Source organism: Strix aluco, chromosome 12 (genome assembly GCF_031877795.1).
Source record: "Strix aluco isolate bStrAlu1 chromosome 12, bStrAlu1.hap1, whole genome shotgun sequence".
Classification (NCBI taxonomy): domain Eukaryota; kingdom Metazoa; phylum Chordata; class Aves; order Strigiformes; family Strigidae; genus Strix; species Strix aluco.
Window position 1 is genome coordinate 7,386,206 of NC_133942.1, and position 22,264 is coordinate 7,408,469.

Consider the following 22,264-nt stretch of genomic DNA (forward strand, 5'->3'; position numbering starts at 1 on the left):
TTTCCCTTGTAACATTGTTTTAAAAGCTGGCATTTAAACACATATGCACTCCTAAAGTATTATTCCGATCAGGGTTGAAATACCCACACAGATACAAAGCGTGTTAGTGCTCCAGAACAAGGACAAACATAGAAACATGCTTTCAGTTACTATTCCAAGGAGGCAGTTTATCTATAAATCAAACATGTGGCACACTTTGCTTTGGATTATCCTCCTGATGCAGCAAAGCAACATCTAATCAGCTTTCACTCTAACAAATATAGATTTGTGTCATAAGTGATGTAGGAAATAACCCACAGTCTTGCTCTGCACTTGCAGGAGAACAATAGCAATCTTTTCTGATCAAGGTCTAAGGTGTTCCATGTACAAAGGAAAAATTAGTGCATAGAAGAACTTTGTGTGATGTGAGAACTCTGGAGGGATTAGAAATACTTTGTCTGTCAAAGATTGTATTACAGTACTGCAGCACTCTATATAGAATTGCAAAACCAAATCCCGATCATTTGAACAGAAGGTGAAAGTATTACATTTTAAGTACAAATTTAAATGGAAGAATTCTTAGGAGAATCCTGGTAAGAAACAGAAATCGGAATAATTTATCTTACTTTTGGAAAATGTTTACCATTGCGTCATTGCTAACAAGAAAACGAGCATTTCTGAAATGCAATATATTAAAGCAGTATGCCTTAAAATCCGCTCAAAGCTCAATCTAAACAGAGAACTAAGGATTATGTAATTATATGTAAGAGTTTTACCCAGATTTTCATTCTTGACTGCAGAACTGTGTTAAGACACATTTAGAATTCCTGTTTTGGTTGTTACTTCGCTTACTCAGACAAGCTCTATTGATCTCAAAGAGCTTTGTGTACACATAAAGAATGATTAAAAGCTGTGAAAGGCCAGTGATAAAGGCCAGTCTTTAATTTTAAGCCTCAGGGAATCTGATTTATTCTCCTGAACTTTAATTCTGACGTTTTTTCCACTTCTAACTCAAGCAGAGAGAGCAACTTGAAAAAACTCAGCTTCCAAAAAAGTCATACCTTTTTTTTTTCTGAAACATGATTAGTAGGGAAACTTGCTCTCTCTCCAATGAAACTAAAGAGGCCGCCTGTGCTGTGGTTAGAGAAATGGGCGGTACTGCTCAACTTTTACTGCAACTTCAGGATCCTGGGAGCCAGCTGTTTATAAAGTGACCCAAGGTAAGTAAATTTTGTGCTGTCTCCCCTGACTGGTTGGCATGCCTCCTCCACCTCTTTAACAGAAGGCAGCCAGCTGCAATTTTCAGTCAGGAACTTCCAACACTGCTGAGAGGGCAGACTTGAACACAGTCCTCAGGCCTTCATGTTTTGCACAGTATGCATTGTTGCTGCCGTCGCAGCACCGAAGGGTATTACTGTTATTTGTATCAGACACAACAGATGCTGACTGCTTCTGGATGGCTACAACAGCAGGAACTGGCCCCTTGACCGAGGGGTTCGTTGCCTCAGTAAGCGTGACGAGATGAAGGGCTGTGAAGGGCTACAGCAGGAGACATGTGGCCGTTACCGTAAATTCGGTCTCAAAAGAACCCTCTAAGACTCAGTTTGAAGTTTTCAGGAGGCAGGCATTCTTTGTTGCAGCGCTGGATGCACAGGGGATCATTCCACTTAACGTGCATACACTAAACAAAAGTTCATCCTTTACATACCTTTAAGACATGAATATTCATACCTTTTGCAAGAAGTCTTCACTTTTTTGCCTCTCTACTTCATTTACATAATTCTGGCTTTGCAAAACTGCACTACGGACGTGCGGGGGTCTCGGGTGGTCATTGGTGGTTGTTTGGGAAGTTAGACCCCTACTCCTTTTTCCCTTTTATGGTCACGAGTCTTTTGAGGACAATTTCTTCTCCTTGGATGTTTCCCAACTCTGTTTGGCCAGGCTGTTCTTTCTTATCTGCCGTTTGAGCATTTCTGCCAGGATGTATCTATTCTCAAGGTTAGGATGTCTTCTCTGTGCATTTTAATCACTCAGGCCTTGTTAAATACAAAGTTAAACATTGTTTGGTGAAAGAATTTCTTAATATTCCCCCCTCTGAGACTTCCAGGTATACACAACTGGATACAACATGACCACATAAGGTATAATGCAATGCTTCTCTTATCTTTTAGTTCCTCTAATTGTTACAGGCCTCAACTTGCAGCCATCAGCTAGCAGGCACCACGGCTGGGCGCGGAGCCCACGACAGCAGCGGCTCGGGTCTCACCGACAGCCCCTGAGGAAGGGGCCCGGGCGCTGGGCCGCCGGCCCTCCGGCCCCCGCGCTGCCCGGCGGCGGGACGGCGAGTGTGGGGCGGGCCGCGGCGGGGCGCGCGCTGCCCGGGGAGCTGCTGCCGCCGGAGGGGCTCGTGAGGGCGACCCGTGAAAGCCGGAGGGAATTAACCGCGCTGCCTTCGTCCCTGCGGGCCAGCCGCGGCGCTGAGGACGCGGCGAGCGGCGGGCTGTGGCGGCGAGCGGCCGTCAGGACCGATAGGGCGAAGGGCGCCTCCTTGGCCACACGGCGGCGCTAGAGAGCGCGAGGGCGGAGCCCTCCCCGGTGTTGTGGCGGAGAGAAGGGCTGCGGGGAGAGGCGCTCTGGCCGCGCTCTCGGTGGTAGCAGGCGTCAGCACAGCGCGACGGCGGCGGGCAGGAGGCTCTGTCTGGCTCGGCTCGGCACGGCACGGCTCGGCTCGGCTCGGCTCGGCTCGGCTCGGCACGGCTCGGTACCGCGAGGGAGGGCGGAGGCGGCGGCGGGCCGAGGGCAGGCGGCGGCGGGGGTGCTGGGCCCTTGCGCGGCGGGCGCTTCTGGCCGTGCGAGCGGGGGTTTCCCTCAGGCCTTCCTCCTGTGCCTGCCGGGTTTCCTCCTTCCAGGCACTCTTGTTGCTGAGCCTAATGGGTTTTCTCCTTCCAGAGCATTCCTGTTAAGATTGCTTCCATAAAGACATGACTACACAGGTAAATAAAAACACAGCCTTAATTAAACTAATTGCTCGCTTGATATTTTTTAGGTTGCTCATACATAATATTAATTATTTTTTCTTTCTAGTACGGTATTCTCTTCAAGCAAGAGCAAGGTGAGAAAACACTAACATGTATTAAATAATATTGGTCTTCTTGGATGATGTAAAATTGGTAATGGCAGATATACTTGTGAGATGACATGGGTTAAGTTTATATTAAATACAAATTTGAATAACTCAAAAATGGCTATGCTGTTTTTTCAACAGTGGCTTTGGTGAACAATACATCATGTGTTTTGAAACAATGAAGACAGTGACAAGGCTCTTGGAGTGCTGATAGACCTGAAGGGGTCTATTGCCAACATTACAATCAGCAATTTTAGCATTACCAAAGCTGGTAGTTGTCTTCCATCAAAAGAAACTACTTAATTTTTAATTTCTATGCTTATATTCTCTTTTAGCTCATGATGATGCCATTTGGTCAGTTGCCTGGGGAAAAAATAAAAATGATGGTTCTGAAACAGTGATCTCTGGTTCTTTGGATGATCTAGTGAAGGTCTGGAAGTGGTAAGTGGAGTGCTCCCTATTAACTAGTTTTAAGCCTTGGAAGTTGTTAGTATGGAGATACAGCAGTCTGGCATTTCTATAATCTGCAGCAATGTTAGAAATTACATCAGGGAAGGGGTAGTCTGGCACACAGAACTGTTCTCTTGAGCAAGCTTATCTTCATCAGTTCGTGATTTCTCTTGGAGTGGCACCATTCTGATGTGCTTTAATTTTCAAAGAATGCAAACCCTTCTGAAAATGCCCATCAAATTTTACATGTTGTCTTCCAGAGGATAGTACAACTTGATGTATTTCTAAACCAAAGTATTAGAAGTGCAACTTTTTATGAGACAATGCATTGGGAGCATGTGTACTGTGAAGGGAATAATGGGAATAGAAAAAAAGATGAAATGACATCTTCCTTTTTTATTTAAAAAAAAAAAGTCCTCATACAAGTGACACTGAAGCGTGCTTTTGCAAAGAAATTGTTCTCTTAGCCAAAGCAGTATTAAGTATGTGGTTCACTTTAATGACACGAGTAGCTCTGTTGTGGTGATTATAAAAATGTTGGTCATTGCGTTTCATGCTTTGCTGATGGCTTAACAGTCTGCTGTGTAAGTATGTACTGTAATGGACAGTGAGACTGCTTACTTAAGATGAAGTACGTGCTTTGTAGAAATATGGTAAACAATTGACTTCTCAGTTCTTTCCCTTAAGTACAGAGAGCAATTTGTGCGTAGCTATCGTCACATTTCATGGGTGAAGTTGGATTCCCCTTTTGTTGAACAAAATGGAGAAATGGGGGTTGTCTTGTTTGTTTTGTCTGAGGTTGGAGATCAGTTAAGTACCTGTGGCTATTCATAACTAGGCTTTTCTTTCTCTTGAACAAAAGGAATGATGAAAAATTGGATCTACAGTGGACTTTGGAGGGTCACCAGCTGGGTGTGGTGTCTGTGGATATCAGCCACACAGGCTCCATTGCAGCATCCAGCTCCCTAGATGCCCATATTCGCCTTTGGGACTTAGAAACTGGCAAACAGATCAAGTCGATAGATGCTGGTCCTGGTAAGACACCAGTGTTAAGCCGTCTCTGCGTAAGAAGTGTACTTACTCTAGATAGTAAATACTGTACAGTGTATAATCAGGGTATATGAGATGACTTTTTTTAAAAAAATCTTTGTTTGCAAAAATCTTAGTGATTTTATGAACTCAAAGTAGTATCAGACAATCTTACGTTTATTTTTTCACACTACTTAAGCTTTCTCATATACATTTAGACGTGTTTTTTGCATAAAGCAGAATGGAAACCAGCTTGCTCTTACAGATGTATTGATAAAAGGATATTTAAAAAAATAATTCAAATGCTTCTTCAAATTGATTTACAAATAAATTCTGGACTTTCTTCATAAGCACTGCACTGAATTTGAGCCATATATGTGATGCTTATTTATGCAGTACATTCAATCCTGAGGGAGCAAGTCAAAACACAGTAAAGCTGAAGTCTGGATCAATGTTACGTCCTCCAAGCTGGAATTCAGGACCTCAGATCTTATTCTAAATGTATCATTGGTCCACTGGCAATCCCTAATTTAAGAACAATCTTGCAGTGGTTTAGGTAGTTAAGCTTATAGAAAAAAACTGAAATACATTGTGCCAGATAAATACATTATACTGCTATAAAAAGGTATGTTTTTTTACAATTCCATTGCAAGGAATGTTGATCTACATTACATTTGTATATCTGTGTTTTCCTGTGTCTTCTGTGCTTTGCTAGATACTAGTGTTGCTCTAAATTTATTGTTACAGGAGGGTCTAATAAGCTCAAGGTCTTACTAGAAAATGTAAGCTTTCACTAAACAGAAATAAATGGCTCAAGCTGTGCTCCATTAATTACATAGAAGGAAGTTAACTTTCATGAGCTTGTACACTCTTCTTAAGAGTGTAGTAGAGTTTAGAGTATTAAGAGTAGTTAAGGGGTTAAATGTCTAAACAGATACATACAGAACTGACATTGTTGAATAAGAACCAGGAACAGTATTCAGCTAGCTGATTTTTTTCTTTCTGATACAGTTGATGCTTGGTCCCTGGCTTTTTCACCTGATTCCCAGTACCTTGCAACAGGAAGTCATGTGGGAAAAGTAAATATTTTTGGTGTTGAAACCGGAAAGAAAGAATATTCTCTGGACACGAGAGGAAAGTTCATCCTTAGCATTGCATATGTAAGAAGCACAATTGATAATTTCTTATGTGAAGTTGCTATTGCTGTGATATGTTGTAAATCAGATACTTTTGTTTCCATTTCAGTTTATCTCTACACAATACTAAAAGACAGCCATAATTTGATAGTTCCAAATACAACCTGCATGACATTCCCCCCCCACATATATGGAAAATATACTTTGATCTTGCTTATAGACATATTGTGAATAAGTCAGCTGAAGTCTTCAGGATTTTTAGAGCCCAGGTATCTTGCACAGATTGTATTTGTGGAAAGTTGCCAAGAGAATGTCAGGGAGGTACATAGGATAAATACATACAGTTGTTAAACGCATACTTTCTGTGTTTTATTACAGAGTCCAGATGGAAAATACTTAGCCAGTGGAGCGATAGATGGCATTATCAATATTTTTGATATTGCAACTGGAAAACTTCTGCATACGCTAGAAGGTAATTGTGCATTTGCAATACCCAACTTCTGGCTTCATTCCTCAACAAAGTAAAGGATATAATGCAAGTCAGAATAAGATACAACAGCCATGGCATAAATGAGTTAACTAAATACTGTCTAATGGACAGAAGCATCATTTAGTGTGCTGTAACTTAAACCACTTAAAATGTTAGAGGCAAACTGTAAACTCAGGCTTGCATCATAAATGCCTATCTCAAAAGATATAGTCAGTAATGCTTAACTAAGTCCTTAAATTGCAGTTCCTTCTTGTACTGCAGTGCAGTACAAGGTGAATGAAGCTAAGCCAAATGTGTGCTGCCATGTGTATGATTTTTCTTTTTGCTATGGTATCAGTTTTATAGCAATTTATTCCTTTTTTAAAAAAATAACAGCATTTTCTGTTGTAGAAGACATGCATTTTTCTAACAGATAAATGGGCTTTTAATGTTTGTGCAGTTTCTGTCCAGTTATATGTTAATTAAAAAAATCCAGTCACTTAATATGAAATTCTAATAAAGATCCACATCTGCAAAAATATTTTTGTGTTGCAGAGGACGTGCCCTAACATTCAAAGCTCAGAATTACTGTCAGTTTCAATTCCATGTTGTGCGAGGAAGCCTGTCCAGGCATAGAGAGAAAGAGTCTTCAGAGGTTGCTTTCTTTTAACAGGGAATGCTGTCTGGTGTAGCTTCTTAAGTACTGTCATTACCAAGAGGAATAGCTACATTCTAAGCCATATATAACTTTGAATTTCAGGTCATGCCATGCCTATTCGTTCACTGACATTTTCTCCAGATTCGCAGTTACTTGTAACTGCTTCAGATGACGGCTATATCAAAATCTACGATGTGTAAGTTGTTACTTTGCAAGACATGCTAACAGGAAAATAACTATTCAGAGGGGCTGATACTGTAAAAATTATCAAATCCTCTGTTCTCCATAATTCGCTTCAGCTTTTGGTGACTTCTTTATGTAATAAATAATCTTAAATAATAAATAATAAAATATTACACCCTTAGATAGTTTTTAAAAAGTGCATAGGTGGATGACAGCCTTAACATGAAAACAAATTACTTTGCTCATATTTGCCCTGTAGGCAACAGGCAAATTGTTTTCTGTATCTGTCCTGTGTGTTTGTGTTTACCCATCTTAAACATCTGTTCTGTATCCAAGAAATTATGACCTATTTGTGTTGCATTGTGCAAAAACTTGGAAGACCCTGGGGAGGAAGAGGTACAGCCTCAGTTATCTTCATTCCCCTAAACCTGCATTACTTTACCTTCTTCATGGTGGAACTGTTTTGTCCACCAGTGTATCTTAGTGGCTTCCTTTTATGTTAACCATTTGAAATGGAAGAACAGAATCTGTTGTAACAGCTTGGATGAACAAATGTCCAGAAGTCACCTTCCACGACCTTGCATTGAACCATTCCTGACTGCACTAGCTAGAGTATATTCCTGTTGCTCTTTCCCTGGAATTCACAAATCAAATATTAAAATTTGTTCTTTCCACAGGCAACATGCAAACTTGGCTGGCACATTAAGTGGTCATGGATCGTGGGTATTAAATGTAGCATTTTGTCCTGATGATACCCATTTTGTTTCCAGGTATTGAGGATTTTTAACTTGGTTTTGCTTACTGAAGAAAAATACGTAATTTTTATATTTATAAAGGGAGATGGATCGTAAAAAGTAAAGGCGTATGAATTGCAATGGAATCTGTAATGGAATAAGATACATTGCAATTAGACTCAGGAGCCAATCTGTGATGATACCGGTTGTAGTGAATAGTATTTTATAGTGTAAGTCTACACTGCAAAAACTACACTGCAGTGTAGTTCCCTATAAGGGAAGAACATCTAAACCTAAGCGCAGTTTGATTCTAAATAGCTGAAAAATTGCTGTTGAATTAAAAAGTACAACCCAATAGTAAGTAGTACATTAATCTAGTTGAACTTTAGTGTTAACTCTTAAAACACCTCAGGCAGTTGGGAGACTGTAGGAGCAGGAGTGTGTAGCAGGAGTTATCCAAAGAACTTGCTTCAAAGAATTTGATGGCTAAAATGGGAGTCTTCATTTTCATGTTGCAGATATTGAAACAGTAAATGTATTTTCAAGGTAACTGGAACCTGGCAGTAGATGCACTCCTTACTACTTTCCTGTGTACTGATGGGTGAAGGAGGGTTTCTTATGTCTACTGTATGAGATCTTTTAAGCTTTGCACTAAACTATAGTTAATCTATGAATTTAAATGTTGATCAATATTATTTTTCTTTCAGTTCATCTGATAAAAGTGTAAAAGTTTGGGATGCTGGAACGAGAACCTGTGTTCATACTTTCTTTGACCACCAAGATCAGGTATTGCTTTATCTAGGTCTCTGTGTTCACAGAACTGTAGTTGTGCACATTTGTGCTTCAGCTGAGGGCTGCACCTTCAGGGTTGGACTTTAGCTTGCTGTAATGTAATCTTAAAAGTTGTTCGCTATTATTTGGCACGTACTATTGAACTAATACTCCAAGCACATAGGTTGATCCCTTCCAAGTAATTACATTTTTCAGGTCCAAATAAGGGCAATCCTGAGTCGCCAAAAGGATTCTTACCAGACTCTTGTTATCTTTGTCTGTGGTCTTACTATCACTTGCACAGCATCTGCATGTGTAAGGGGGAAAAATACTTATTTAAAAGGATGGAATTACCTAAGATGCTTGAAAGCATCCTTGAAACTTGGGACTTCTACCTCCTCAAATGTCTGTAATACCCTATTTTTTTTATTTTTTCCTCAGTGATAGCTACCCATGAGGGAAGAGGAAATTAGTTATCTTCCAAATTACTCTTTTTCCAAATGTTAGGTGTTAAATAAACAATGCTATTTTTGATGGATCATAGAGGAAGACCTAACAAAGGAAATTCTCAGACTTTGAGCTTTTTCCATAGTACTTTTTGCTGGTAACCTTCTTTTCAGTTATTTACAGGTATGGGGGTTTTAGTATTGAAGTACCAAGGAGAATTGGATTTCCAGTGTTATTTAACTGTTGTATATAAATTTGTGGCAGAGATGTATTGGTTCTTGAGAAGGCTGGTTTTTAGGTATTAATGCAAAATGGTGTGAGATTCCCCAAAATGGGCTGTTGCAAATATACCCATTCTGCAATGCCATGTTAATATGCTGGGTCACCTTCGCTCTTCCTGATGTCATCCTGGTGGTGGAGACGGGGCCAGTTCAGAGTTTGTGTAACTCTAAGTTAAGTCAGAGGACTGACCTGAATTTTTCTGTTTTGCACTAGTAAGCAAATGGCTCATTTAGCCCAAGGATAAACTGGATCATTCTTCAGTCTGTCATGATGTGTCAGTCTGCATGAAAAGTACTTCCTCTCTTGCTTTCCTGAAAGCACTGTAAAATACTCTTTTCCACAAGGAAGACAGGAGGGGGAAGAGTGAAAATATTCGGTTTGATTTATGTGAACTGGGGCACTTTTCAGCCTTTTTCCAGTATCTTTAGATTGCATAATCTATTGTCAGTAGGAGTGGAATCCAAGAACTTGTCAGGCTACTAGATGGCAGTGTCCTGCTCTGGTTCATCAGCCTCAGCTGCTGTTAAAGCAGAAGCTTTAATTGGACCAGCTCTAATAAACTCATCCTAAATAATCCTCCTCCTTCTGCTTGTTCTAGTCAATAAATACAACTATTCTGAAGACATTTTTTCTTTTGTCTCCCGTTGATAACCTTGTGTATGTCCTGTTTGCAGGTTTGGGGAGTGAAATACAATGGAAGTGGGTCCAAAATTGTATCTGTTGGAGATGACCAAGAAATTCATATTTATGACTGTCCAGTTTAAATGTCTTGACTCAGACTCTTTGCCTAACCAACCTTGTGGCAGTTTTCAGTAATACTACTGTCCTTTTACATTCATTTTTCAGTACTACAAAAGCATTTTAGTAATGCTGATCTGTAAAACTGGGTATGTTTATATGTAATTTTGATTTTGTTTAGCATGAGAGAAAGCTTTACTTTTTTTAAAATAAAAGCTACAGATGCCAGTAACTTGTGTCTGATCCTTGGAAAAAATGTATTTTTGGAAATATGCAGTCATGGGTGAAGTAACTGCTCAGTTAATCTCCCCTGCCTCTATACATAAATAGACTGGAGCTGGAGAGGGTTGACCAAGTCTCACAGCAGCTTATTTTAGCACAAGACAGAGTGAGGGAGGCTCTGTGTTGCAGGCAGGGGAAGCCAGAGCCTGCACTCCCTCTTGGGGTTGTCCCCATGAGTGCAGGAGGGTCACATCAGTTGAACACCTGTTCTAGCAATTGTACAGTGACACACGGCTCATTCATCATGGTTTAATTTCACTAAAGGGTGCTAGTTGTTTCCAACCCTGACTTAGTACAAATTCTACTAGAAAACAGATAAAAGGAAAAAAGCTTTAATGTTATCATTCTAGGATGGTATCTTGTCATGTTATAGAAGAGCAGCAGTATACCAAACACAGGTGGTTTTGTTTTATTCATCTTAGTTAAGGCCCAAATACACAGTGCCTAAGAGGAAGTAAAAACCCCTTCTAGGGAAGGCTGAGATCTAGAGCTGGAGCTTCTGAAAGATCAAAAAAATCTTCTTAAGTAGTTACCTGTATGTATATTAGAAGTATGTAGGGTACACACTATACACGTTAGGATACCTTAAAATTCTAAGTTACACTTACATAGAGCGCAGCAGCGGAAACACTACTACAGCAAAGGAACAGAGGGAGGAATGATGTTATGCAATGAGTGGGGCATGCACAAAATGGTTCTGAAATACAAAATGAGACAGGTACTAGTGTTACAGCTAACAAAGTTGAATATGGAGAACAATCCTGATCAGGTGATAGTCTGAGCTTAGAGAAACTTATTTAAATAAAGAGGGTTCTAGCATGACTTAGAAAGTACAAGAGAAGCATGACAAAATGTGAAGAGTTCTATTTATTAGAAGTTATTTCTGCTATGATTTATTCTATGAAATTAATTTTCCAGTATGAAAGTATTTACATAAGACACTCCACTTAGCCTCTATCAATATTGCTAAAGTCTTATATAAATAGCATAGGTGAAATAAATTGAGAACCTTCACAGCAAAGGAAAATGTATACCAACTCGGTCGGTTCTCAGCTGTGCGACATTTTATATAAAGACTACAAGAACACAATATAAATTAGTTACAAAAAGGTGATAACTGACAGCGCAGCAACTCAATTTGCTGAACACAAAAACCACAAGCAGTGGCTATTACAGCCATGCAGTTTTCATTGTGAAAATTTACATTTAGATGACATCCATTCCACCTTGCTTTAAGATGTCTGACATTGTACTCCTGTTCTTGGACCCTCCTCGTCTTCTTCATACGCTTCTCCCCCACTGTTACGGTAGGTTTGCTCACTTGGATCAAAATCTTCCAGGTCTACCTGATCCATCTCGTCTGTAATCATAACATCTTCTCGTGGAGGAAGCAGAGCCTCCAGCAGACACAGCTTCTCCCTTGGGAGCCAGTAGTGCTCTGGGAACTGGACCTACAATTTTACATTTATTTTTTTAATAAATAATTACTCCTGATGCCAGCATGGATATGTTTGCTACAGAAAAGCATTAAACTTACCAGAAATTGTATAATTAAGCTGCCTTTGTCCATTGGAGATTTGTAGACAGGCATCCCTTCATTGTAGATACACTTTAGGTCACCATGTTTTATCACTTCACCTACACAGAGAGAAAAGCTGTAAGCAAGCTTGTGACAGACGTTTCGTAACGATGAAAAGCAGGTTTACACACCAGCAGTGCTCCCACTGCATCTCAGGGAGGTGACCCAGCAACTCACAGAAAAGGCTGCAGACTGAAAAGTACTAAACCCAAGCTATACAGAAGACCATTTAGGCCATTTCCTCTGCTGTGAAAGAATCAGCTTCTCTTAGCACAGCTTTCAGGCTGAATTAACAGATGATCTGATAGAATTTAAGTTTCTGGCCTCTTGAATATTTTCCTGGCTATCCACCAGCTGAGGCTGAAGTTTATTAAGAAACAGTTGACACCCTTAGCTATAATTCTACATGAGATGTTTTAGAAAGAATGATGAGAATGACAAAGAACCAACTAAATTAAATGACTGCAACTGTCATTTGAGTCTGTTGCATAAACTGGCTAAAAAAAAAAAGCCAAACAGAACAAACTCCCCAAAAAAAACCCAGTTCCGGCACAATGAAACAGGCAAGCAGTTTATATAGCCTCAGAACTCTTTAAGACCTACCTGGCCTAGATGATATGACAAGAACTCTGTTGTCCAGAGTTTCAATGGTCTTTCTGAAACCACACAAAGCCTCTGAGAGTTGAATTCTCATTTTTGTGATTAAGTCATGCCCTCGCCTCTGAAAGACACTGTGATCCTTTTGATCAAGCACAATTATAACATCACCAGGCTCCAGATCAGGCTCCTGGTCACCTTCTCCATGAAAAACTATCTTCTGACCATCTTTCATACCTGGAGAAAAGAAACCTATTTATTTTCTGCAGAACTATAGACTATGATTGGGGACACAGAACAAATACACAGTTCTTACCTTTATCAACATGAACTTCTATGATCTTTTTCTCTCTTACAACCTTACAGCCGTTGCAGTTGTCACACCTGTCCTTCGGATTTATTCTTTCACCTTGGCCTTTGCATTCTGGACACACAGTTTGGATTTGTTGTACCATGCCAGGTCCAATCTGCTGAACTAGAACTTGCATTCCTCTTCCTTTACACACAGGGCATTTTTCTACTGCCCCTCTCTTTCCGCCATAACCTTTAACAAAAAAGTTAAATCTGATCTCAGTCTCAAAAAAAAAAAGTTACTCTACAGTAGTCAGGCTGGAACTCATTGACTTCAAGAGCACCTTTAGGGCAACTTAAAGAGTTCAGTAATGTATTTCAGATGTAATTGGAATTTAGTTTCCAGCATGAAACATGTTCCACAAGTTAGAAATTTCTACAAGCAAAAGAAAGTCAAGATTTCTATGCACAGCTTATTTTATTAGCCTCTGCCCCACCTCCCAATACATCTTAGTTTTCAAGAAACTGTCAGCATATTGACTTCAAGACCTAGACATTCCATTAATATTTTGGAAAGAATCTGCTTACTGAATATTTAAGAGTACTAAGATATAAGACCTCATTAAGATTTACCTCAAAGAAGACCAGTCATTATGGATACTTGGGAGTTGCACAATAGACGCTAGACTTCTACCCACAGCAATTAAAAAGTTTAACAAAACAGCCATTTATTGAAGTTCTTGGATAGGCATAAATAAAAATTAAATACCCTGGCAGACCTGGGGAAGGGGGGGAAATTTTAAAACCCCATACTTGATTCCCAGCCCCCCTACCTAATATTCCTTAAAAAAAAAAGCTTGGAGGAGTTTGAAACCACTACTTATTTTTTTACCTTCACACTTTCCACAAATAACATTCTTTTGCAGTGCCAGTTTCCTTGTAATACCATTATATAAGTCTTCAAGAGATACACCTAACTGGTGCACAACATTTTTGCCTTGGAAAAAAAAACAAACCAAAAGAGAAAGATTAATTCTGGTTCAGTTGTTGTAAGGATAAATGTTTATTTAAAGGCTTCTACACTTGTTCATACATGCACTGTCTCACTGAAGAAATGTAAAGTTCATTCCAAACTTTGAACACAGCTCAGCCCCCTTAAAAGTGTGTGCAGCTGCACCAGCTTCCACTGAGCTGCACCCACTTATGTCTGAACATAAAGTTTAGCTGTAATTAAGCAAAGCACCATTAAAGCCACCCTATCCCTCTTCCTACCCCTAATTTTATAAGCTTAACTGAAACAAGATGCAAGGACACTACCAGCCTCATCAGATCGAGTCAATTTAGAAGTTGATATTATGCCCATCTATAAATTTCTATGCCACTTCACAACATAATTTTAAAAGTTTTTACAGCAAGTTACTACTTGCTCCTTCAACAGACACTGGTCATGGAAAAAGACAAAAATCATACTGTGCTTTTGGCAGCACTCGTGTACTGTTTCACATAATTTCAAATATTTTCATGAGATTTAACATTACTGCAGTTTAAGTTGATGGTGTCCTTTGAAACAAGTTGCCCAAAACACATGAGCAAGTGAGGCACAGATCTGGAAAAAAAGGAACTTAAAATAGGTCCAATTCAACTGCTCTAGCCTACCAATGTTTCCCCCTCCCCTACACAGTACCCACACCCACTTTAACAAAAAATAAACAGAACTCATCAGAAAGATTGCTATGGCTACATCATTAGAATCTTAATGCTAGAGTAACTAAAAAAAAATAAATCATAGTTTACTTGATCTATTGTTGCAATGAGTAATATCCACACTATGTGCACTTAGCAGAACAACAGTACCATAGCACAGGTGTTTTATGCTTAAGTGCATGGTTAGAGTTTCTAGAACTTGTTTAGAACTGTGTACCTCTTCTCTCTCTATTCATTCGGCCTCCACCACCAAAGAACATGTCAAAGATGTCCATGGGTGAAGAGAAGCTGCCGCCACTCAGGCCTCCTTCTTTAATAGCCTGCTCCCCACCCTGGTCATAGAGGTCCCTTTTCTTTGGGTCCGACAGAACTTCATATGCCTGGGATATGAGTTTAAACTAAAAAGAAAAAAGAAGCTCTGAACAACTATGACCAAGTAACCTGAGCCACTATAGCATTTGTCTTTTTCCAGAACTCCCTAAACAAATGTGTAATAGACTATAATAGTACACTTTTGTCCAGGAAAACCACCCCATTTATCCCTCTCCCCCCTCCTCCCATGTTACAAGTGGGCTTAATACAGTCACATCCAACTTACAAGCATATGCAAACTACACTTTGATGACTGTGGTAGTTGCAACCGTTATACACCTATAACAAATCCATTTAGAAAGGGATATGAAACTATCCCCAAAGTCTTGGAGGTCCCCAGACGGCCACAGCAGTGCTAGTCATTCTACAGCTACACAGGGATCCTTCATGCCTGCTGAGCGGCTACATCCAGCTAGAACTAAAGAGAGATTTAAGACACTGGTGTTGCTTACTCATCGCAAATAGAAGGACATAGATACAAATCAAAACATCCACTTTATCAAAAAACTTAAGAGATTTTTAAAAATAGCAAGTATGTCCTATTACTAAGATGACTAAGTCAATTTTTAAATACAATTTGCTATTACTAAAATGACTACTTCCATTTTAAACATGAACTTACTTATGACCAGGTAAAGGGATGTAAGCAAAAAAGCAGGCCAAAAATAATGGCAGAAAAGGTTGCCTTTGACTATGTTACTATTTAACTAGCTTGAGTTTTGTAAGTTAGCGTACTAAATACAGAAGTATGGAACTTCTATTGCTACATTAAGGTATTATAAAACCAGCTTTTAGATCAATAATCCTATCATTCAAATCTTCCATAGTTCTCCAATTATGGTGCTCATTTGTCCTCCTAGGCAACACGTGGACTTGAGTGGGTCTCTGCTGATAGCAACTAAAATATTTTTGTTGTAAACAGTCCACCCACATGTAGCCTAAAGGTTTCCTCTGGATAGTTACCTTGTCCATCTGCATTAGTATTTTCTCTGAAGAAAACTCATCCTGTTCAGGAACACAAGTCCACCCAGTGCAAGCCCAGTATGCACAATAGTGCTGGCAGCTGGATCCACCACTGCCCTTTGCAACATCTGACACAGCACGATGGCCATTAGAACACTAGAAATCCTTTCAGCTTTTCCTGTTTTAACCAACACCTCTCTAAAAATGAGCTCCCATGAGTTCCTCTCTTCGAATGAGCTCTCTAAGGATGAGCAGCCGTGGGGAGACCGGCAGGAACCGCGTCCCAAAAGAGGAACTAGCGCATCCCCTCTTGCCACAGCGGGGCCATCAGGCCTGCTGCCAGCTTCACATGTCTTTTACAGACTTGGAGGAACAAGAGCCTTCCTTTACCCGCACTAGGCTGCGGGAAGGGCATTATGTTCGTCCTTTAGGCAACGCAGAATTTGAAAATAAAATTAAGGGCGCGCTTTCCGCCCTTCTACCTGAACAACGACCGGTACATGAAAGACCCGCGGTGCCCCATGCACGCCGCTCTGCCGGCCCCCGGCTTCTCCCGGCGGAGTCGCCCATCTTGAGGCCCGGCGGCGCCTGCGGTAGGCCCGGCCCCGGCCCGCCGCCACCCCGCCGGAAGGGCCTGTCCCGCGCAGCGCGGCGCCGCAGGTGGCGCCGGGAGCGCTGCCGCCTCACCGCAGGCGGCCCACCGGCCCCGGCCCGGTCCCAGCCCGGCCCCGGCCCCTGCGTACCCGCTCGCCCTCGCTGGGGTTCTTGTCGGGGTGGAACTTCAGCGCCAGCTTGCGGTAGGCGCGCTTGATCTCCTCAGAGGAGGCATTGGGCTTCACCTGCAGGATGTCGTAGTACTCCGTCTCCTTCACCATGGTGCCCTGCGGGAGGACGCGCCGCGTTACCCCGCGTCACCCCCCGTTACGCCGCCGCCCGGAGCAGGCCCCTCCCCCGCCCGGCACCCCGCAGGAGCCCACCCGGGCCGCGCTCACCGCCGCGACCGCTCCGCTCCTGCCGCCCGCTCGCCGATCGCTGTTGCCCCGCCTCTTCCGCGGCTTTTATATGCGCACCGGACGAATCTTCTGGAATGACGCCGCCCTACGTCACGGCCCTGGAACGGTCTAGAATTCCCGCGCGTGACGTCACCGCCGGTACGTGCAGGGGGAGGAGCCTCTTCCCGCCCGCCAATGCCGGCCGCTGCGGGAGCCCGCGGGGCGCGGGCCGGTGACGGCTGAGGCGAGCCGGGGAGGCCACGCCCACCGCCCTCCTGAGGGAGGTGGCGGCGGCTCGCTGAGGGGCGGTGTTTCTCCGTCCGGTATCACGACTTTGGGGCTCTAAGGTGTAATTTTACGGTAGCCGCCTTAATTGGTGGCCGCTTTCCCTCCCTCCTCTCCGGTGAGATTCAGTAATTCAGGTTACACCCTCGTACGAACTTCCCCGCTCCTGGGAAGTGAGCGCTGGCCGTGCGTCAGAAGTTGGTCTCGGTAGTTAATAGATTGGATTTCTGATACCTCGTTCCTCAGTATTTTGGGCATTTTAAAATTAACTGAGCTAATAGTGTGCCCCTACTCTGTATCTGCTCCTTACCCGCCCTTTCCTCAAGCCGGCCTGCTGTGAGTGGGCAAGTAAGCTGGGTTACTTTTCATCTTTCTCCGGGCAGCTGAAGGTCTCCAATTAATTATTTACTGCTCAGGTGAAAGGAGATAACTGGTACTGCTCTAAAAGTATGTTTTCATAGAGGATGACAAAAAGCTGAAAGTCAGAAGTGAAAAAATACAGAAAAACTCTATAAACTAAGAACAGATTTTGTTCCAATTAGAAATGCTTACAACCCGATTTTTATTCCAGGAAACAGTTTTTTATTCCTGGCAACAGTTTTATAAAACAAGAACATTTCCGGCTGTTATGAGAACCCAAAGGCTGCAGTGCTCTGTCAACCACTGTACAGGTAAAAAGATGACTGTGAAGCAAAGAACCCTGTTGTGTTGTCGAACAGTGGAAAATAGAGAAAAAGAAAAGGAAAAAAAAAAAGGCAATGTGGATTTTGAATGAAAAATATTTATGGTTTAAAGCTCTAGTGCCATTATGATGAACTTTCTACTGTATTTCAGGTAAATACTATTAGAAGATTGAATTAATGCAATCTGTTCTTTGTGTACTCCTGCTTATATTAAGCATGGAGACTTACTAAAGGAGGGAGAGCTAATGTACAGGAAAATAACCCAAAATACCAATGAAAGGAACTATTCAAAACCACAAGAAAGAAATCAGTGTTCGTAACAATTATTTTTTCTAAGCTTAATTAGCAGCAGCTGAACATGTAAATCTCTGCTTTTCAATTGTGACATATTGACAAGTAAATACAGAAATTATTTTCTAAAATAACTATAGTAAATTACTCTGTGAACTTGCAAACTGAGAACTATATGTCCTTTTTATAAGGGAAACAAACAGTTTATTCTAGTAATGGTCTTCACCTTAAAGATAAAATAGCTATAATCCTGTAGTCCTGAAGATAATATTTCTGTTTAAGAAGAAATTGTAAGTCTGTTAGTAGCTTTACAGTAGCAGAATGCTTCAGCAGATGAGAGGCTTTCAAAGCACATGATGACTTTCACTGAGAATTTAATTTCAAAGATCAATTTATAGTATGTTGTAAAGAGACAGTATATAATTTCTGTGAGTAGAAACACGTAGGTGTAGGTAGATACTGGTAAACATAATACGAACTATACTCATGGGTGGTTTCTTACTAGTAACTGTTCTCAAAAACTTCACTGGTGTGAATCTTTGCTGAAGAGGATTGAGCCTTCTGCTTTGTTTACTTTTCTTAAATTTTTATTAGAGGGAGCTATTGGGTTATATTTATCTTTAATATTCAGTATTTTTCTCCATCTTTGGTTCCGGTTGGAACCACCAAACTCATTTGTTCAAAGAATTAGTGGGAAAAGTAATAAGGGCTGCTGTTTTGCGTTATAAAAACAGGAGAGATATCAGTCCATCAATATTCTTTGTACCATCATCTGCATCTCCTGCATCGTTCTTGTCTGATAACTGCAGTCATCCTGGTACCTGAGGGGAATACAGTACTCTTCTATCTGTCTGAAGCAAAACAGTTCCTATTTATCAGTAATGCATTTATGGAACAGAGTTGGAATCCTCAGCAGCTGATTTTACTCATCTAATTTGTCATCATTAGTAATAAATGTAATACAGCCTTTAGACATGCAGACATATTTCTCAGCAATTACAGTGGTGGTTCCTTAACCAACCTGATGATCAAGTATGTATATGCTCAGTTCTGTTTCTTCTGCTACACACCTTGCCTCCTTAAGTCTGTGGTTGTTCCTAACCAGGGATTGCTTACCCATTTCTCAGATGAACAGCTGATCTCTTTGACTGTTTTTTCCCTTCCTTTCCCTCCTGCCACACAAAATATTATGGATCACCATGTCACTTTTTACTTGCGCAGTATCACATTTGCATGTAAGTGTAAACAGGAAAACAAGCAGAGAATTTCTGTTCTCTGCAACTAGGTAGGACTGGACTGGGAGCAGGGAATAATTAGATCCCACTGCCTGTTTCATTTAACCACCAGAGGATTCTGCCTTCGGTTCTGAAATAGGTATTCCCACTGTTAGCACAAAGCAAGTCAAAATGCTGCTTCCCACCTGGCCTGGGGAGCATACAGCATCTTTATATGCTACAATTATGCATTTATCTTTTAATCTCTGCTACATGAAATACTCATAGAATCTCCTTGCTTGCCTTTCCATCTTTTGTCTGGCCATGTTGTCATTTCTCTGTAATCATGCCTTCTAAACCGTGAAGCTGCTGTTGGAAGCGGCATCCTGGAGACACAGGTAAGAGTACAATCTACTGAATTGCAGCTGCAGTTTCTTGCAGCACCCTTGATTTTTGTAAAGAAGTGCCAGGAATAACTTTCATTACAAACACCTGAAAAAAAAATCAGGAATATGAGGGGTTGGAACTTGTGTTTGTTTTCAATCACTCTAAATTTGCATAAAGAACTTCAGTAGTCCCTCCAGAAGGTGAAATCTGAATCACAACAGACTTTTTTCTTGGTCTTTAGCTGGATCTAAACCTGAACAAGTATCATGATTTCCCCAAAGCCGGTAGGAAAACACCTTTTAAATAATATCTTTAATATATGATTTTTAGTCTTATTTAAAATATGCTTGTAAAAGGCTATTTAAAGTGTAATGGTTTCATGTAATGGATCTTTAATGATACTGGAACTTTTCCCCCATAATTAATATCTGAAAAGGATGTTTTGTACAGAAATAAGCTCTTAGGAAAACCTTTTTGCCTGTGATGGAAAGTAAAAGATCTATATCTGCAAGAAAATTTAAATGATGGCATTTGTTTTGAGCTATTTTAGGGCAGCGTATAATGAGTGACTAGCATCTTTAGAGGATTTTTCTGAGGCAAGTTTTAATTAAAATGTGCAACAATCTGTAGTAATTAATTTTAATTCCTAGTAATATAGAAGGAGTAAGAAAGACCTGTTTTCACAGTACAGTTTTGGTTAAAGTCTGGGCATCTCTAAGTGATTTGGGCCTGTAAAAAATCTGACTGCAAATATGATGGGATAAATGAACACCTATAGGTAACTGTGAAAATGTAAGCTACTTACTTTGAGTCCAAAACAATCTTTTCCTCAGAAAGAAGCAGCAAAATTGTTTCTAGATGTGCCTGTCCTCAGACCAACTGTTGTTTTGACCTGACAGGATGTTCTGCCTCTCTGCAGTTGCTCAGAAACTGCTGCCTTTCTCCAGATGTGCATTTGCAGCTACTTTTTTTTTTTTCCCCCTTATGATTCTCATCTTTAATTAGTACAAACTGGTAGTTACAGGCAACTCTAAGATGCTTTTGTTATTGGCACTCAGACTCCGGAAACTTTGCACGAACTAATCCGTGTTTTTCTCTATATTGTTGTGGAATGATTCCCTAGAAAGCAAAATGCTTTGTTCAGAAAAGCAAAATTGAATTCCTGTTGCTGTGGCATGGTCGATGAGAAGACATTTTTACAGAGAGATTGCTATTGGGAATTTAATGAAATATTAATACATGCAGCTGGTTATGCTTATGGATAGCCAAGTGTTTTCTGGGATAAACTGCTTCACCTGACAGATGTACATGAGGTAGTCTTGTTTTTGCGTAGAAATGCTTATTTGAGTATGGGTAAATTCTCTTTAGTTCTGCAAGTATGGGGAGACACAGCTAGGGGTAAAAGTCCTTTGTCTAATCTGAATACCTTCATTAGAAATTAATTAGTATAAAAAGTGTATGTCAGTTTGAAAAGATGTTGCTTGCCTGAGGCTTTTCATTATGGAATCTGCCTTCAGCATCTTCTCCTTGGCCCAAGTGAGTGTAAATTTGTTGATTTTTAAGGTATGCGTTGACTCATTTGTTTACTAAGACTTAATGTAGCTTTAGCGACAGTAATGTTTGAAGACATGTTTGGATTCAGAATTTTGCTTAAACCCTGAAACCTGCTCACATTTAAGAGTAACTGTGGAGCTGATTGTTTTAATTTTAGCGAAAATGTTTTAGAGGCTAAAATTACATTTTTAATTTTATGAGAAACTGGGAAAAAAAATGTATGAATGTGTGTGAAAGCTGTATATAATCACAGTAAATGCAGTTAACAGCCATTCAGGAACATAGCAGACAGAGGGCTGCAATTAGTAGCAAGTTGAAAAACTGCCAGGCTTTAGAAGGACTGATTTGAAATAATAAAAAAAATACTAGAAGTGGTGCCATTTTTGTAAATAAATGTAGCAAAGCCTTTGAAATAGAAAATGTAAAGGTTATTAGATGTTTTGCTGGTGGTTGTTTTGGGGTGAGGGTTTTTTTGGTTTTGGACTCAGTGCTGGAAGTCTGGAATAACAATAGGACTACCAGTTTAACATCATGCTTGTACCAAAAAGCATTGTTTTACACTAAGATGCTTGTGGCCAGTTACACAATTCAAAAAAAAAAAAAAAAAAGAGCCAATCACACAGTAGTTTTGTTTCATGAATCGGCAAACTGCTTAAACCAGTTGGGATGAACAGCAAGGAGCAGCCAGAATTACTATACTCCTCCACTGGTTTTAAATAAATACAAGTTTTGTGGCAAAACATAAACATTCTTGCCTTATAAGTGGAGAAATGGGGGAGTACACAGCTGTGGGCAGTTCCATGTTGCCGTAGTGGCATTGTGAATTAAACCTGTCCCAAACATGAAGGGGGGGCCACAGACTCCACCCACGCTGAGGTGGATCTGCGCATTGTGCTTCTGTTGGTTACTGACCTTAGTAACAAGGTTGCTTTGTTTTGGCCTCGGTGATATTTCTGTTTGGGATCTTGTCACAGTGCAAGTTTGTAGCAACAGTGTCTTCAACTCTTAAGTATCAGTCACTAATTGCTGAAAGACAGCAATCACAGAGCAAAGATGTATTATATATGTGG

General features: G+C 40.6%; 3 protein-coding genes across 7 annotated transcripts in view; 2 read left to right on the plus strand and 1 right to left on the minus strand.

Moving 5' to 3' along the window:
* The first annotated feature begins 2,572 nt into the window (after positions 1-2,572).
* On the plus strand, positions 2,573-10,232 carry SKIC8 (SKI8 subunit of superkiller complex). The gene is made up of 11 exons (XM_074837515.1): positions 2,573-2,740; positions 2,929-2,972; positions 3,064-3,091; positions 3,439-3,544; positions 4,416-4,588; positions 5,594-5,742; positions 6,097-6,190; positions 6,948-7,041; positions 7,706-7,798; positions 8,470-8,548; positions 9,937-10,232. The coding sequence occupies exons 2-11, from the start codon at positions 2,961-2,963 to the stop codon at positions 10,024-10,026; spliced, it is 918 nt and encodes a 305-aa protein (XP_074693616.1). The 5' UTR covers positions 2,573-2,740; positions 2,929-2,960; the 3' UTR covers positions 10,027-10,232.
* Positions 10,233-11,131: 899 nt separating this feature from the next.
* Positions 11,132-16,879, minus strand: DNAJA4 (DnaJ heat shock protein family (Hsp40) member A4). Of its 5 annotated transcripts, none has more exons than XM_074837510.1 (8): positions 16,781-16,879; positions 16,532-16,669; positions 14,671-14,851; positions 13,642-13,746; positions 12,775-13,002; positions 12,465-12,695; positions 11,820-11,920; positions 11,132-11,733 (listed from the first exon to the last, which is right to left on the minus strand). In XM_074837510.1, exons 2-8 carry the CDS (start codon positions 16,661-16,663, stop codon positions 11,515-11,517), a joined length of 1,197 nt encoding a protein of 398 aa, XP_074693611.1. In that variant the 5' UTR covers positions 16,664-16,669; positions 16,781-16,879; the 3' UTR covers positions 11,132-11,514. The 5 variants fall into 5 exon arrangements, with proteins under 5 accessions (XP_074693611.1, XP_074693612.1, XP_074693613.1 ...); XM_074837511.1 differs by having other exon boundaries at positions 16,766-16,852; XM_074837512.1 differs by having other exon boundaries at positions 16,815-16,833.
* ACSBG1 (acyl-CoA synthetase bubblegum family member 1) overlaps positions 16,539-22,264 on the plus strand; it is a 51,678-nt gene continuing 45,952 nt past the window's right edge. The window contains exon 1 of the mRNA XM_074837506.1: positions 16,539-16,939. The gene's annotated coding sequence lies outside the window, so the exon portion shown is untranslated. The remainder of the gene's footprint in view (positions 16,940-22,264) is intronic.